At 55.4% G+C, this 17,402-nt stretch overlaps 2 protein-coding genes across 3 annotated transcripts; one reads left to right on the forward strand and one right to left on the reverse strand.

The window, feature by feature from the left end:
* Positions 1–394: 394 nt before the first annotated feature.
* Positions 395–8,691, forward strand: RPL3L (ribosomal protein L3 like). 2 transcript variants are annotated; one of them, XM_082490524.1, is made up of 10 exons: positions 395–477; positions 1,331–1,523; positions 2,171–2,339; positions 3,219–3,354; positions 4,452–4,638; positions 5,179–5,339; positions 5,624–5,725; positions 6,376–6,471; positions 6,945–7,064; positions 8,577–8,691. In XM_082490524.1, the coding sequence occupies exons 1-10, from the start codon at positions 475–477 to the stop codon at positions 8,631–8,633; spliced, it is 1,224 nt and encodes a 407-aa protein (XP_082346650.1). In that variant the 5' UTR covers positions 395–474; the 3' UTR covers positions 8,634–8,691. The 2 variants fall into 2 exon arrangements, with proteins under 2 accessions (XP_082346650.1, XP_082346651.1); XM_082490525.1 differs by lacking the exon at positions 6,376–6,471.
* Positions 8,692–9,213: 522 nt separating this feature from the next.
* LOC309677691 (testis-expressed protein 2-like) lies at positions 9,214–14,790 on the reverse strand. The gene is made up of 11 exons (XM_082490547.1): positions 13,700–14,790; positions 13,339–13,539; positions 12,933–13,236; positions 12,430–12,644; positions 12,063–12,236; positions 11,854–11,953; positions 11,558–11,690; positions 11,316–11,453; positions 10,849–11,061; positions 10,591–10,711; positions 9,214–9,819 (listed from the first exon to the last, which is right to left on the reverse strand). Exons 1-11 carry the CDS (start codon positions 14,600–14,602, stop codon positions 9,694–9,696), a joined length of 2,628 nt encoding a protein of 875 aa, XP_082346673.1. The 5' UTR covers positions 14,603–14,790; the 3' UTR covers positions 9,214–9,693.
* Between the last annotated feature and the right edge of the window lie 2,612 nt (positions 14,791–17,402).

Consider the following 17,402-nt stretch of genomic DNA (forward strand, 5'->3'; position numbering starts at 1 on the left):
TAGCTGAGGAGGCCCCAGGCCCCGGCCTGGAGGAGCAGCAGAGCCGCCCTCACAACCAAATCGATTGCCTCGACCTCTTTTCCACTCAAAATCACAAACTCTTTCTTGCTTGGGCTGATGGAGGGATTTTTAGTCTGTCTCTACCCAGAGCTGCACTGAGTTCGGGGTGCCCATGTGGGCGTTGACGGCTCTGGGTGTGGGGTGGCCCGTCATGAAGCTGTCCTAATTCTTGCCATTCACGTTCAAGTTGTTTAGGAGGGAGAAGTGTAAACTGAGACACTGGCAATTGACCTTTATCACACCGCAACTGTTATGTCCAACCTGCCAGCTTGGCTGAGCATGAAATGAATATAGCAGCGGGTGAAGCTAGCAGCTAAATTTGTGTCTTCAGACCGATAACCATCTTAAGTATTAGACAGGGGAGGCACTTACTGACAGTCTCTTTCTGCGGCTGACCTGGGCTGAAGACGTCCCATGGTTTGTACAGCTGGGCTCTGCTACCTTTCCATTGTGTGCGGAGGGACGGTCGGCAGGGCTGGGCCACCAGCGGTGTTAGTGCAGCTGAAACGGGGTCGAGCTCAACAGAGCTCCACTTGGGCTGGAAAATAAGCTTGGTGGAAAGTGCAACCGGGTGCCGGGACTGATCTTAGCAAGGAGGGAGTTGCAGCGGACACAGATCTAACCCTTCACTGCTTGGGCTGACACCCCAGTTCCCCTGCCTTGAAGCCAATTGTGTGAGAACTTGCCCGTGTCTCTAAAGCGCTGTTGCTTTCTCCATGCCTGGCTCAGCATGACCTTGCGATTGGGGTTTATATATTTAGCTCTTCTAATTTGGTTCTAAAGGTGCATATTTAACCTGCGCATGTTCTTACTCCTGATTCCTTTGGGCATCCTTTCCTGTTTCTTCTGATCGTTAGCTGTGCTTGTTTGGTTCCATCTGCCTTGATGACACAAAGCCCATGAATTCTGAGAAGGCCCTTTTGGTACTGCAGAATACAAAATAAGTCATTATAATTAACATCACAGACGGGCAGATCTATTAAAGAACATATTTCTCCTTCAAAGCCCTCAAATAGAAGGAGGGAGATCATGTTTGAGTATTTTTAGTTAATCATCATAATTTGTCCAGAAACTTACTAAATTCTTCCATGCACGTGATAGAAGCTTGAACAAAATCCCTTCCTGTTAGTTCTTTCTCTTGTGTTGGAATCGAGGAAGAGTGCAGAATCCCTGCAGCTGTTAAAAGGGGTATTTCCCATTGTGGTTTGGGTCCCAGCGTCTTCTGGGACCTGAAAGTGAAGCTGATCTTTTCTGTTCTTCCTCTCTGCAGTCCCACCGCAAGTTCTCTGCTCCCAGGCATGGCCACCTGGGCTTCCTCCCCCACAAGAGAAGCCGTCGCCACCGAGGGAAGGTGAAGACATGGCCTAAGGATGATCCCAGCAAACCAGTCCACCTGACAGCTTTCCTGGGCTACAAAGCTGGCATGACACACACTGTGCGGGAGGTGCACAGGCCTGGGCTCAGTAAGGCTTGGCTGATGGAAGCGGGGAGGCACATCCAGGAGGGAAACAAGGGAACAGACTTGTTGGTGGGAAAGGCTGCTCCTGGGAATGTGTGGTAGAGCACACAGCTTCCAAGCTATCTCCTGTAATGCTGTCCAGATCTTGGATGGCCAAAGGCCACTTCATGGCCAGCGTGAGCTGAGTCGGGGGGTTCCTGGGAAGTCCCCACACTGATATGGTGACTGGTAGTTTGTTGGATCCTGCTGGCTGAAGGACCTTGCAGGGTAACTACCTAACAAACCCTGGAGCATCTTATAGTGTTAGGAATTTTATAGTGTTACCCTCTGGGATGCCCACAGGGTTGGAGCCAAGCTCCAGGGCAAGAACCATCCAATGTACTGCTTTCCCCAACCCAGGGAAGATGAGTTAAAATGTGCTGTGCCACAGGGTATAACCTGTTCAGTGTCTAGGGATTAAACCCCGCGTGGTCCTCCAGCAGAGCTTGCAGCCGTGGGAGATGGAAGGGCTGAGGCTGGCTGTAAGAGCAGAGTGCAACTTTGCCCCCAGCACGTTGCTTGCTCGCTGTAATAGCACGGGCCATGAATGGCTCCAGGGAATGATCTGATCCTAGACGATGCTGAGCACCATTTCCCTTTGCTGTCTTGCAGAGGTCTCCAAAAGGGAGGAGGTGGAGGCCGTGACCATCATTGAGACCCCCCCAATGGTAGTGGTGGGCGTTGTGGGGTACATAGAAACACCGAAGGGCTTGAGGAATTTCAAGACTGTTTTTGCTGAGCATATTAGTGATGAGTGCAGGCGGCGCTTCTACAAGAACTGGTACGTGCCTCCATGGCTGAGGAAGGTCCCTGGGGCACTGCAAGTGGGGAGTCCCCGCAGGCTGTCTGTGATGCCCAACTGTTGCAAACAGCTCAGCTGCTGGCAGCTGGCTCTGAGGTGGAATGAAGCTGCTATTTATTTAGTCATGCACAGAGATACTGCAAACAGCTTGATGCTGGGAATCAGCATATGCATATGTAAATTAATTCTAATAGTTGAAGTAAGTTAGCTCTCTCCACAATATCATATGGCAGGGCGTGCTGCAGGTTCGTTTTCCTTTGTGTAGGTTGGGCCCTTCTTCTCTCCATTAAACTGGAATACTTGAGCTGAGGCACCAAATGGAGGGGGTAAAACCAGATTTGTCAGGGGAAAAATTGATGCAGAATGTGACCCCCTGGCCCTTCTGAAATTCAACACCCCAAATCCCACACCAGCAGTGAGGAAAATGGAAACATGAATTTCTTAACTGTAGGAATCGTGTCTCCTGTAAAAATGCCGTTGAGATCCACCCACCACATGCCTCTGATCCCTGTCGGAGCCTGTTTTCTCCTTTCTCCACTTAGCTCTGATTTTGCACTTGTATTTTGATGGCACTGAGCCAGTCAGTGGGAGACAACTGGATTCCTCATGAAAAAAGGTTTGAATTACCACCCCTTTTTCACAGACCATTATTCACTTTCCTCTTCGCACCTCAACACCCTGTGTCATGGCCCCGGTAGCCAGGCAAGGTTTGGGTACCCACAGGTACTTTGTGCCTCCGGGGAAGTGTCTGGCAAGATGATCAGTCTCCCCACGCTGCGCCTTCTCAGGGCACAGCAAAGTGCAGAAGCACTTCACCATTCAGCTCTGCTGGATGTTAAACAACCTATTTTGTTGTAGGCACAAGAGCAAGAAGAAGGCGTTCACCAAGTACTGCAAAAAATGGCAGGATGAGGATGGCAAAAAGCAGCTGGAGAAGGATTTTGCAGCTATGAAAAAGTACTGCAAGGTCATTCGTGTCATTGTGCATACGCAGGTCAGAGCTTCACCCCGGGGGGTGTGCAAGGGGGGCTCAGGGTCTTCCTCAGCTTGGGAGCATGGTGAGGTCCTGGAAGCGGGGATCACAGAGGTGTCTTGGTGGGTCACAGGAGGCTGAGCAGGCAGACGCCGGTCAGAGGGCGTGGGACAGGGCATGCAGGCGATGGGAGGTGCTGGCTGACCTTTCCAGCTGCCTCCTGACGCCAACCCTGTCCCCTGCTGGGGGGATTGTGGGTCTGGCATGCTGGGGAGCCCACACACCCTATGGAGGAGAGCAGACTTTGCACAGAGTCTCAGCAGGTGGTGAGCACGGTGTCAGCAAGGGACCTTAGGCCCCATGATCACCTCAAATTAGCAACCGGTGTCAAATGTTTGGGCAAAAATAACCCATGGGCAGGCACAGTTTTGCCAGATCCTGATTGCTGGATACACGGGGCCCATTTTCATGCTGATCCCTGGAGTTAATGGCTGCTTTGGAGTCTGGTGCAGAGCTAAGCTGGCTCAAGGCTTCACTTGTGGCTGGCACAGACGCTCACAGTCCTGCTGTGGCGATTTGGCAGGGGCTTTGCACAGGAAGCTGGGACTGGGATAGAGCAAAGGCACCTCTTGGCGGGAACTAGAAATAACTGCTCAGTCTGGAAGCAGAGGTGGAACATGACCAAAGGAGAGGCACTGACTGGCTCAGAGCACAGAGCTGCATCCTGGCTTGTTACAGTATTGAGCCTCAGAGGTGCTCTGGTGATGGGCTCCTCTGGGGCATTTACCGTGGCTATTACTACTGTGCTTAACTCTTGGGCTAGGATGAGGCTGACATGCTCCTGTGCTCCCTGGAGACAGAGTGTGTATCAGCTCCCACCTGGAATGGGAGCACTGGGGTGGCTGAGCTCAAGGACAAGGAGTTGGGTCCAAGAGATATCTAGGCATGCTGACCCAGGTCGCTGGCTGTTATGAAAGAGGTTGACAGAGGGGTGGTGAAGAGCTGGCCCTGCTCACCCTCTGTCCCCCCTACAAGTGGTGGGTGATACGGCCCTGCCCTTACATTCATGCCTGGGAGGTAAGGGGCAACATTTTGCCCTAATGCACTGTCTAATGCAGATGAAGCTGCTCCCACTGCGGCAGAAGAAAGCCCACGTGATGGAGATCCAGCTGAATGGCGGGACGGTGGCTGACAAGGTTGACTGGGTTCGTGAGAGGCTGGAGAAGCAGGTTTCCGTGCATAATGTCTTCAGCCAGAACGAGATGATCGATGTCATTGGTGTGACTAAAGGGCATGGGATGAAAGGTACAGAGCAGGGAGACCCTTGCCAGGGGCTTGGTTCTGTCCTTCTCATATGGCACTGCCCGTAACTTAGTGTTGGTGGAGGGGAGCGTTAGCCATGCTGAGAAACCACCGACTTAATCACAAGGAGTAGCAAAGAGCCTCTGGACCTCAACCATAACATGCAGTTCCATAGTAGCAGAGCTTGGTTACTTTAATCTCAGTAAAGGCCATGTTTTCTGCTTTGCCCAGAGCCCTCCCAGGAGGCTCAGAGGCACTGTGCCATTGCACTTCTCATAAACCACGTGTGTGGAGGTGTGGGTGTTTCTGTGCATGTGCGTGGATATGCTCAACAGGAACATATCACAGTCTGATCAAATCCATGGGAAGTGAGAAGAGTTCTGTGGTCTGGCCTCTTATGGTGGTGACAGCTCTTGGTCTCCTTCCAACACAGTGTCTTCCGAGAACTGCAGAAGAATGATGATATTCTCCCTTCCCCAGCACTCAGACACCAGCTCTGACTCTCCCTGGTGTTCTCACTGCCCTGTCTGGTCACACTTCCAGGGGTGACAAGCCGTTGGCACACCAAGAAGCTCCCCAGGAAGACACACAAAGGCTTGCGCAAAGTTGCCTGCATTGGGGCCTGGCACCCGGCCCGGGTTGGCTACTCCATTGCCCGGGCTGGCCAGAAGGGCTACCACCACCGCACAGAGCTCAACAAGAAGGTATGGACCAGGTGGGCTCCCTCAGACTGCTACTGTGCCTTCCTGCATTCCTTCCTCCCATGCTGTCACCGTGCTTCTTTGCATGGGGGCCTCTGTTCCCCCCAGCTTCTCAGATGTTCCCCTGGAGATCTGTGGTGCTGTTGTTCATGTCTTTCCTGGTGCTTTTTCCCTGCTCAAGGGACATATCACAGAGGGCACATCTTGGCAAAAAATATGTCCTCCCCGTGACATCCATCACTGAGGGGGTTGGAAAGTCACCATCTCAGTTTCCTTTCTGTTCCTAGATTTACCGCATTGGCCATGGGATCCACGTGGAGGATGGCAAAGTGGTGAAGAATAATGCCTCAACGCACTACGATGTCACAGAGAAGACCATTACACCTTTGGTAAGGGCTGAGGGGGTAACAGGGCTGTGACTGGCCTTGACTACAGGAATCGGAGCCAGGAAAGTAATTCCTTGGCTGATGGCAACTGCATAGGAAATTATTTGAAGGAAATTCACTGAAAGAAATGCAGTGATTCCTTTCCTCGTATTTTGGACATGGAAAACCATCTCTGTGAGGTGTTTTTTTAGGCCCATCAGTATACCCCAACATTTCATTTTCAGCTGATAACCTGGGCAAGAACTGACAACTTTGTTTAAAAAGAAAAAGAACTGTAAGTGACATAAAAAATCTGATACTTAACAGATAAATGCTTGTTACTTGGTTTAAAAATTCACTTTTGCTTCTTAAAAACTGTTAACTTGGGGGTCTAGCCAACTCGCTCTCTTTTCACCCACATCCTCCAGGGAAGGAAGCAGGGTTGCTGGTTCCCCAGCTCTTAGGGGGTGCTCCTTAGCTGGGATCATGCAGTCAGTGTGGCTGACATGCTCTGGTGGTCCTGAGCACCAACCCGAAGGGTACAGAGTGTTGTAAGCTGGAAGGGCTGTCAGTCACTACCTTCTCTTTCCCTAAAAAAAATCACCTGTGGACACATCTGCTCCTATCCTGCTCTTCTGCCTGCCTGCCAACCCTCTCTCTGCCTCTCCCCACAGGGTGGCTTCCCTCACTATGGGGAGGTCAACAATGACTTTCTCATGCTGAAAGGCTGCGTCGTGGGCACAAAGAAGCGTGTGCTCACCCTCCGTAAGGTGAGAGCGCAGCCGGCACTGGAGGGGGAAGGTTTGTAGCTTTCCACGAACAGATTCGCCATGTGGAGAATGTGCCTCCAAATGCTGGTCAGGGAGACTGGTCAGGTCCTTGATGCTGTGTTGCAGAGGGCGTGTGGCACATGAGCAAGGTGCTCGTCGAGACCATTCACAGTTACATTGTTTGTGGCAGTGTGCAGTCAGATCTACTCTCTCTGGAGACAGAAGCTGCAAGCCTCTATGGATGCAAAACCTTGTCCATAAGCAGATTGTGAGGAAATTAAATGCTAAGTGAAGAGCAGGCTCATTTTAGAGCCTGCCACTGCAACACCAGGGTGTTTCTCTGAGAAAGTAGATTTTCGTGGAGATATTTTCTAATGGATGCACCTAGGATATTTCAACCCTCCTTCCATCAGAGCAGATGTCCAGATTTTCTGTAAAGATAAGCCTGATGCATTGTAACTCCTCTTTTCCAGTCCCTTTTGGTGCATACGAGCCGCCGGGCTCAGGAAGCCATTGAACTCAAATTCATTGATACTACTTCCAAGTTTGGCCATGGCCGCTTCCAGACAGCTCAGGAGAAGCGGGCTTTCATGGTGAGTTACGGTCTGTGCCAGCTTCAGGTCCTGGGCCACGCTCGCAGCTGGGGCTAAAGCAACCGATTGACTCCAATGAAGCATCTGCTTCTTGATATAACAACAGCCAAATGAGTGATCAGGGCTGTCTTGCATAAAAGACAGGCATGAATTCAATTCACACAGCAGATATCACGTGAAGGAAGAACATGATGGTTGTGCAAGTGATCCAAGACAACCCAACTAGCAAATAATATACCATATGGCCAACCAGTTTCCATTCACCACAGGATGTTTTAAACAAGCAGTTAACTTGGCAGGCACTGCCTTGGACATATGGTCCCTTTCACCCGTAATTGTGCACTTCTTTGATTTGTTTGGAATGATTTATAACTTTAATATTCTTAAGAGGAAAAGGTTGTGTCAAATTCAGTCACAAATTTGTGATTCTTTTGTCAGGAAGCTTTCAATAGGCTGAGCAGTATATTTTTCTTAAATTTAGGGGGGAAAAAGAGTTTAAATAAATCCAAAACAAGCGGAGTTTCTTGAATAGTTTTGCAACCTAGACCAGGCTGGTGCATAAGACTGAATGTGAAATTGAGGAAGCGTTAAGTAAGCCAGCAGAAATTAAAGAAATAACTGCCTGGATACCATGCAGACGTAAACCGTATCTGGATCTGGCCTGTCAGCTACAAATCCCATGTGAAACTGGCTAAGCCTCCTTAGCCCTGGGAAGGGGGATTGGCTATGCAGTGCCTTTGCAGAGCTCTTTAGAGGTTAAGCTGTTTTCCTTTATCTCAGCGTTAGGAGCTTGTTCTGCATTCCACTCTTGCTGTTGCTGCAAGTCCTGAGTAGCTGTGATGGGGACCTTACTGACAGGAGGTGGTTTTACCTGGTTGCAGATGTTTTCTTTGCCATTTTCTACTGTGGGCTGAGAGTTCCCTCCATGTATACTGTGGTAAAACTTTACATTTGGCTGGAAGTAGAGACACATAAGTAATTCTTGCCATCTGCTCCCGCAGGACTTACTTGGTCTGGGACAACCCCATTTCTTAGCTGGTGGAAACCCCTCAGGCTCCGTTGAGTTGGCTGATGAGAATCTGTGCCTTTGGCTGTGGGAGGCCTTGCCTCCTCCAGGGCTCGTACAGCAGCTCAGAAGTGCTCCACCACAGTGGGCTCCTGGTAGCATTCATCAGCACAATGACTGCTCCCCTCCATGGCCCCTGACTGTACGCCAGCCACTGGCTTGGAGCAGGTCACTCGTTGACACTCTGGCCGCTTTTGTTCTGTCCAGAGAAACAAACCCTTTGTGCAAGGGCAATGGTGTTCTGCTCCCTATTCCTGCAGGGCTAGGGAGGCACCGGGGGTGGCTGGTGAATGGTGGCACAGAGCTCCCAGCTGGAAAGCAGAGACCAGGAGCAGCCTTGCACAGCAGAAAGGGGCCAGACCTACAATTTTGCTCCACACAGCTCACATGCAGGCCAGGTTTGTCTACCACTAACACTGAGAGCTCTCCTCTCTGCTCTCTTCCAGGGCCCTCAGAAGAAACACTTGGTGAAAGGGAAGCCAGGAGTGCAGGAAGAGCTATAAGGACTGAGACACGCAAGGCTACATAGCTGGGCACCTTCAATAAAAATGCTTCAAGCCATGCCTGCTACCTGTCTTCCTTCTGGAGGGGTGTCTTACCTGTATTCAGTGCTGCCTGTGGGCAACAGAATGTCCTTGAGGCTCCTCAGCAGGTGAGGATGGCACAAGTAGCACTTTGGGCTGGACCACATAGAGAGGGACTAACTGGGACATCCAAATGTCTGCTCTGTCTCTGGATCCTCCCTTTCCCTTGCTCAGTGAATTTTTTTCTACTGCCTGCATTCACCCAAACCACAGCGAAGATTTCCCTTCCTCTCTTCCAGAGGACAGCAGAGCAGGTACCCCAGTTTCCGCTGGGAATACAGGCCCTTCCCGTTACTTGCCTCTGCCCAGTCTCACTGACCATCTCTCCCCTCGCCGCCTGTCACACGCGCACACCCAGGCACTACTTTTGCTGAGCTGAAAGTATGACCTGTGGACTTCTCTCTGCACAAAGCCCCATGAGCCCAGCTGGCATCCTCAGCAGATGTGGGAACTTGTGTATGATAAGATGGCTGCTAGGTAAGACCGGGCAGTGATGGATTTATTCAAATTTTGGACTCATTTTCCACCCGTGTTTTCCATGCAGTCCAGCTGCGGGGAGGGTGTGATGCGTCTTGGAGCTGTGATGTCTTGGATCAGCGGTGATCACAACTCCTTCAGTGCAGAACCATTCTGGGTATGCTGCATCCTCTTTGGGAACAGACGGTGGAAAGCCCAGCCCTCTGCTGGTCCAGACCTGCCCCCTTGACCAGGAGTCCTGGGAACCTGGTAGGAGGTGCATGAAGTTCTTAGGTCTCCAGCAAACCCCTTGCCCTAGGTCTGGTTCTGCTCTGAATGTGTGCTTGCGGTATTTAAGGAGGAGGCTCATCTACAAAAGTACTGAGGATGAGATGAACCAAGAAGCTCAAACCCCCTGGCATAGCCCTGGATGCAGTCCGTGGCCGGGCCCTGGCTGGTTCCGTGTCCCAGCGAGGTCCCTGAGCTCTGTGCAGTGTCTCTGCCCTCCCCATGGGGCTGTGCTTCAAGGCCTCTTCTCTCCCTTGGCTGGTAGGTCCCTGGGCAGTCCCCCAGTGGGTGGCTGAGGATCCAGGCCAGAATGCATGATGGGAATGATGAGATCGTCCATGTTTGGCATCACCAAAATTTTCTGAAAGGAGGAATCCAGAATAAAAAGTAAGTGGTTTTGAATACCACTACCTGACTGGTGACATATCTGCCTGGAAGTGGCCTTGGCGGGAGCCACGGGAACTTGGGTCAGAGACTGGGACTGTGAACAGAAGGTCCTGGACTCCCATCCCCTCATCAGCAGCTGACTGTGCCCAGCCCTAGAGGGTTACCAGCTCTGGATGTCTCAGGGTGGGGACAAGCAGGAGCAGTTTTTCTTTGCCCTGCCCACCTGTATGGCTTCAAGGATGGTCATGGCAGAGGGCAGGGAGCAGCACTTTGAAGTTGTTAAAATGGCAGCTCTTTGGAGGGGTTTGGGTACCTAAATTTCTGCTCTTTGACTAGAAGTCTCAAAGGTGAGAGGCAGAAAACAAACCAGTGGGTACCTTGTGATGGTAAGTCTCCCAAACATCCCAAAACCAGAGTGGATGGGTGAATTCAGCCCTTCTCGAAGGTGTCTGCCTGGGACTTACTGACATTCCTGTTCCCCCCTACTTGGGGCAGGGCTGCACGTACTGGGAGAAAAACGCTTTTTCTCAAGCACTCTAGTGCTCAGAGCACCATTGCTCGGAGCTGGTTACTCAGGCCATGTTTCTTGACTATCCAAAGCTGGACAGACCAGGTCAGATGTTGGCTTTTTGTAGACATAACCCTAGCCCAAACTGAGGTCTGATTATCCCTGATTGCAGCAATACCTATGCTCCAGCAGGGTTTGCTGAGCCCTTTAACAGACCCAGACCTTCATGACAGGCACCTGAAATTCATGCTGCAGCTTCTTCTCAATCCACTCAGTGACATGGAGGAACGTCACCTCCCGCTCGCCGAGCTTCGGGCGCACCTTCAGCTCCAGCTGGGGCGGGACTCGGAAGCTGTACCTGTGAGGGGAAAGGAAAGAGGCAGAAAGCATCGTGTCCCAAAGCCCCAGAGCTGGCTCCTTGGCTGAGCTGCTGGGAGCAAGGGGAGCTGGAGGGAGGATGCATGTGTGTCCCCACGCAGGAGGAAGAACTAGTACCAGACACGGTCCGTTGGCGGTGGGGGGATGTTCACAGCCAAGGTGCCTGCCAGCTCCTGCACCTCCACTGTCAGCAGCAGCGGTGTGTTGGAAACCTCCTCGATCTTCTTTTTGATGAACTCGTTTTCAGTGGCTTTCTGGAAGTACTTGGACTTGGCGATCTTATCCACAAAGCGCAGGATCTTCCGGCTTGTGCTGTTACCGCTGACGTGACTAAAGTGAGGGGAGCCGCAGCTCCACAGCGGGGTGAGACCCAGAGCTGTGCTGGGTTTCAGCACCCCCAGCCACCTGCCGTGAGCACCCCACGGGGACAGGAGTCCCCTGTGAAGGGCTGCCATGATGTGCTGGGGTGCCCGTGTGTGCCTTCCCAGGGAAACCAGCCCCGAGCCCCTGTGCCTGCGTAGTGCTGTGCCTCCCCCAGCTCCTCCCCATCCACCCCACGGCACAGTCCCCAAATGGCCCCTTACCCCTCAGTGCCGGGCAGTGGGACCCGCTCCCCCAGGGCTCCTGTGGCGTCTGCAGTGGCAATGTCTTCCTCGTCAGAGGAGCCGGCGCTGGACGACTCCGCGTCGCTGTCTGCCAGCAGGATCAGCCGAGGCCTGGCCCTACAAGCCCCAGGGAGCATCATGGGGGTGCCCTGGGGCCAGCACCCCCTGCTCAGGCAAGAGGAGGAGGAGGAGGATGAAGCCCAGCCACGCAGTCTCCTTACCCCTCTCCGCCTGCCTCAGCCGGGCCACTCTCCTCTGCAGCGCTCTCCTTCCCCAGCTTGCAGAGGTTCATCTTTGTCTCAAGTGTCATCTGCAATGAGCCGCTGTAGGTGACCTCCATGTCCACCCAGAGCCCTGCCGGGGAGAGGGATGGGGCAAGCCCCTGTCAGCACCGCAGGGGACGAGGGCTGCTCGCGTGCCTGCCAAAAGCTCCCTGCTTCAGGGACTGGGCTGGTGTCTCGGTAACAGCTGCCGTGGAGCCAGCCCTGGGGCCCCTGCCACTCTGCAGGGATCTTACCTTGGTCATTGATGGTGGGGTTGGAGGCGCTGAGGACCGAGGGGATGGATGTGCCCATGTCCAGCTCCGTCAGTGTCAGCTCATTCATGAAATACGGGAGCTGATGGAGAGAAACCACATGGGGATGGTCACCGCAGCCTGGCACCCACCGTAGGTCCTCAGGAAGGGGATGGGGCTCCTCTCAGTGCTGTGATGCTCCTGCCCCTCACCTTGATCTTGCTCAACTTCTTCTGGATCTTGTTGGACACTTGCTCGGCCCAGTATTGCTCCCGGAGGAAGTCCCAGAAGATGCGCCCCACCAGCGCGTTCATCCAGGCCATGCATGCCTCGCTGCGCCTGGTCATGTCCTCACTGAGCTGTGGAGGGACAGAAGCCATGAGCACCTGGCCCAAGGTGGCCCCATGAGAGGTGGGACCTGCTGGCTGGGTGCTCCCCTGCACTACGGCTTGGCTGCCCAAACCATGGTGCCAGGAGGGAGGAGAGAAGCCCCAGGACTGGAAGTGGCTGCACACAGGGTCCATCAGCCTCCACTTAGCACTCACATTCCACTCCCAGTGCTGGATTTGTCCCACTCACCTTTGAGAGTGTGGGGCTGCCCAGTGCTCCGTGAGAGGGGCTCCGGTCTGGGCTGCCCCCCGCCTGTGCTGGCACGAATCGGGTCATGTAGGTGCTGTAATCCAGGAAAATCTGTTGGACGCTTCCCACCAGGTCCTTGGGTGGGATGGCAGAGGGGATGTCCTCGGTGCTCCCTCCGCTGCTGCTGCCACTGCTCCGTGGAGCTGGTCCCGCACCTGGGCGACACGAGGACATGAGCGGGTCAGGATGGCACGAGAGGTGATGTGCCGTGATGCACATGTGGTGACATGCTGCCCATCCACGATGCCAGTGACATGCCACCCACCCTATGCTGGCGAAGGGGTTCCTCCAGGCTCTCCCTGCTGCTGTAAATGCTCTGGGCTCTGGGCTCCTCCATCTCTCCCCACACTCACTGCTGCCTGGCTTGTCCTCCCAGCACACGTGCAGCTCCCACCCCAGACCAGTCCCGGAACAGAGTAGAGGCCACAATGGCTGCTTCTTACCTGCCCTGGCTTCACCACGGTGGCTGCTGGGGGTCCCACGGGATGCTCGCACCAGGTGCTGGTACCACTCCTCCTTCTCCCTCCCCGTCCGCCCGAAGAGGTACAGGCACTTCTCCCTGCAGTCCCCTGGGATGTCCTGCCCTGGCACCGGCACCTTCTTCGTCCCTTCGTCCCTCTGCAGCTCCGCGTCATGCTCCTCACTGCTCCTGCACTCCGTGTCCACCGGGTCGCGGAGAAGGACGCAGATGGGGTATTTCTTGTTCCATGTCCGCTTTCGGGCCAGGCTGGGGGGGCAGAGGAAGACCTGCAACAACAAGAATGGTGGTGAAGTGAGGGCACTGGGGGTCCTCACAAAGGGAGAGTCCCCCCACTCCCACGGGAGGGTCCTTGGCACAGCCAGACTCACCTTGGCATCAGCCAGGTCGTAGTAGCGGTGGCTGACGAAGACAGTATCGAGGATTTCCTCCTCAAAGGTGGCTCGGCGTGGGATGTTGCTCTTGGGGTAGGAGAGCTTGAGGGTGGCCCCATCCAGCGTGGCGAGCACTGAGTGCGTGAGCGAGGGGTGGAAAAGCTCAGGGTCGTAGACGTGCAGCTGGTTCATCCACCCCTGGGTGGGAAGAGAGGGAGCCATCTGCTTCCCGCTGTGCCATACGGGATGGCAGCCTGCACCCACCGTGGGCTCAACACCCCCTCAGGGCTGCACCCCAAGCCCCGGGAACCCCTCCAGCTGCCACCCAGCACCCCATCCTGGACCACCCATCTCCTACCTGGAGGTGGTGGGTTTCCCACGGCTCCCCCAGGAGCAGCTCAGGGCGCAGGTGGCCCCGCGGTCTCCGTGCCACCGGTGGAGGCTTTGGGACGAGGAGGAGGACAGCGAGGAAGCCCAGCACCAGCCCGCAGATGAGCCCCAGGCAGAGGCCGGCAGCGTAGGGCGGCAGTGGCAGGATGAAGTAGCCGTAGGCGAGGAGGGCGATGGAGGCAAGGGCTCTGCCCGGCACCGTGCCCCCCGGCCGTGCTGGTGGTGGCTCCTCGGGGGGTGGCAGGCAGGGTGCAGCATCCCTCTGCGCCACCTCCACCACCTGGATCACATCCCCATAGGAGCAGATCTCATAGCGGCAGTTCAGGGTGGGCTCCCAGGGGCTCCAGTCCCGTGCCCGGCGTCCCCCAGCCCCGTGACCCCCTGCTTGCCCAGGGTTGCCCCCCGCCTCCTGCCCCCCGCTGCCCGCCTTTGCCCGGGGCGCAGGGCTGCTCTCCTCGGCCATGAACCGACTGAGCCGGCTGAGGGGCTCCTGCACGGCCTCTGACAGCCGTCTCTTGGTGTCCTCCAGCCTGGCCTCCCGCAGCCGGAGCAGGGCAGTGCGGCTCTCTGATGGGGAGACGCTGGGGGAGGACGGGGCCGTGCGGGACTTGGCCGGGCTCAGCCGGGGCTGGGGGGCCCGTGGGAGATCGGCCAGGAGCATCCCCCCAGGCTGGGGTGAGGGGAGAGGCTTCGTGTCACCGTCCATGGCGAAAAGGAGCCCACGGCCATCCCGGCCACCGCTGTCCTCCCTGGTGCCAGTGGGATGGGGTATTAGTCCATCGGTGTCCCCACACCGGGGTGAGCCTGGGGACGGTGCCAGGGTTGGAGAGGCGTCCGCCGCCACTGCAGCCTGGTCTGCCATCGCTCGCATCGCCGATGGCACCGGAGCTGCCAAGGAAATGGGGGGAAGCAGCTCAGCTCCATGCCACCTCAAGGCACAGTATGTCTGTGCCCCGGTCCTGCCTTCCCCATCAGCATCACCATGAGCCACTGAGCAGAAGGACGGATGCTACCGGGGACCCCATCACTGTGGGCTGGGCTCCTATTTCGGGATGCTCTTGGGGCCATGGAGCTGCTAGTGGACAGGCAGCTCGTTGCTCTCCCTGCACTTCCCGGCAGGGATGGGATGGAGAAAGCACTGTGGTAAGATGAGGTCAATGATAGCGTGTGGGGAACTGCTTGTATAATGAGGATAAACCTCATCCAGGCAATTAGCAAGGGGGGCCTCCAAGAACCCTGAGCTGTGAGCCAGGTCTGCAGCGAAACAAGGGGGATTTTCCCGCACCAGGATGTTACATTGGTCCCAGTGGAACTACGGGGGCTGTGAGGAAGGATGCATCGCCAGCAGGCGGGACTCTCTGACTCCTCCAAATGTTTCTTGCTTAACCGACAGTGGTTTGGCCCTTGCTTAATGCATTGCATGAACCAGAAATGAAGCAAGCCTGAGCTGTAGCCCCAGTTCAGCGTCTGGATGCTCTGGAAGCAGGGGGTCGGTAATCTCTGTTGGTCAGTAATCTCTTTTTTTACTGGAGGAGCACAAAAGTTTTCCTAACACATAAAGTTTCCATAGCCTTGAGGGTGTTCCTGGCCATGGCAAAGTGTTGTCCCATCCCCAACAGCCACCGTGATCCCTCCATTGCTGCACTCTTGCCAAAGCAACGAGGCTGGCACAGCTCCTAAATTGTGCCCCCTGCGTGATTTAGGGAGGGAGGATGGAGGCTGCAGGATGGACTCTGTGGCACCAAGACCCCCACCCAGCGGGTTCGTGGAGTGCTCGAGCTCCACCACTGCCCCCTTCCCGTCGCAGCATCCCTGCGGCAGGAGCGGGGACACTGTCCCAGGGGAGCCGGGGCTGAGCAGGACCCTGCCGCCGGCGGGTGCTGCCCCTCGGGCTGCCTTACACCCGGCATCGACGTCGCCCTGGATCTTCAAAGCACTTCACTGCCACGAATTAATTACAGGCTGTGCCGCAGCTGCCTCCAGCTCCGTTTATATAATCTCACGCTTTGTGGCTTTTGCTTTGCTCCCGATTTACAGGAGCCACTTGTAAACCCCAAATAATCCACGGGTGATTACCCTGGTGGCACCGAGCACGCGGCAGAAACCCTGGCTGTGGGGCTGGTGCCATCCAGCCCATGGGCGAGGCTGCTGGCGCTGCCGGCACCACTGGCATGCTCCGGCAGACGGAGTGGTCCATAGCAGCTCACTAAACATTGAAACACCAAAATGGGGAGTAAGCAGAAGAAAATGAGTGGTAGAGATGTGCCTGAGAAGGGACCCCTTCCCCGATGCCGTGGAGCCCCATACGCTTCCCACCCAAGCACGGTAGGTGGGGGGCAGCTGGGACCCCCACTTGCCCCTCCTCATGCAGGTTTCCCAGCAGCCCTGTGCCACAGCCATCCCCAGTATCCCCAGTGCTACACATCGCCCTCCCTAGCCCTCATCTGCGCCTACCAGAAAGTCCCGGAGCTGGTCCTTGGCTGGTCCTGCCTGGCCACCACTCCCTGTCCCCACTGGGTTAGGGGGACACCGGCTCCCCTGTGCTTGGAGAGGGCTTGGCGCTCCGCTCCGCCGTGCCTGGCTTTTCCTTACCACTCCTCCGGTATTTGTGGGTTTTAAAAGCTACAAAAAAAAAAAAAAAAAAAAAAAAAGACGACTGTTTCCTGAGAGACCATTAGCACAGTGGAAGACGGAGATAATAATAGCCTGGGTTTGTATGGGAGTTCTCATCTGGCAGGGACGTCAAGTACAGCGGGGGCTACAGACACGCTGCTGAAACGCAGCCACCTCTGGGGAGCGTGGGTGCCTGGGAGGGTGGGGGGCACTGAGGATGGACCCCGCTGGCTGCCACAGCTGGACCACCACCCCTCTAAGATGGAGGGTCCACACGGAGCAGCCCTGGTGAAGGCTTTGGTGCTGGCTCAGGCTTCAGAGAGCACATATCAAGCCCAGAGGTGCCCCTGGAGCCAGCTCCCCAGTGCCAGCGCTAACCCACCTTCCAGCACAGAGCTCGTCCCCAGCCTGTGACCACGGGGGCAGTACAGGGCAGGGGGAGTCTTTTGGCACTTTATAGGATAAACTGAATATGAAGGTCCTTCTAAGTATTTTCATCAAGCGTTGGGGGTAGCTGGGTGGGCATGGCTGGGTGATGGAGCAATGGGGATGACAGGGGCATCAGAGATGGCAGCAAACAGCTCTTAGGGGATGTTCCCCACAGCACCCGTCTCGCGGAGTCTTGCGAGCCCACCCCAGAGGTATCCAGAAGGGATCAGGGCTGTGCGGGATGTCCCTTTGAGGAGCGGTGCTTGGGACACCCGGCCCAGGAAGGTGACATCTCTGCAGAGCCTCGAGAGCTGCGAGTGCCCCAGCTGGACAGGGTCACAAGATCTCTAACAACTGCTGACCCCCCTTGCTGCTCTTGAAAACACCAAAGCCATAGACATCAGCAACCCTCTCTGCTGGACCCAGGCTCCAAATTTCTGCTCCTTACTCTCAGCTCTGGTTCAAATTCAGGGCTTGGACTTGACCTGACGCAGAGACAAGCTGCAGCCTGGACCAGGCTGGTGTCTTTGAGCATCTCCCCCCAAAACACTCCCTTTACGTGCTGGAGACAGCAGGAGCCTCCGCAGCACTGCGGCGCTGCCTCACCCCAGGGTGCAATTACGGACAAA

This window comes from Vanellus vanellus, assembly GCF_965231255.1.
Source record: "Vanellus vanellus genome assembly, chromosome: 14".
In the NCBI taxonomy this organism is placed as follows: domain Eukaryota; kingdom Metazoa; phylum Chordata; class Aves; order Charadriiformes; family Charadriidae; genus Vanellus; species Vanellus vanellus.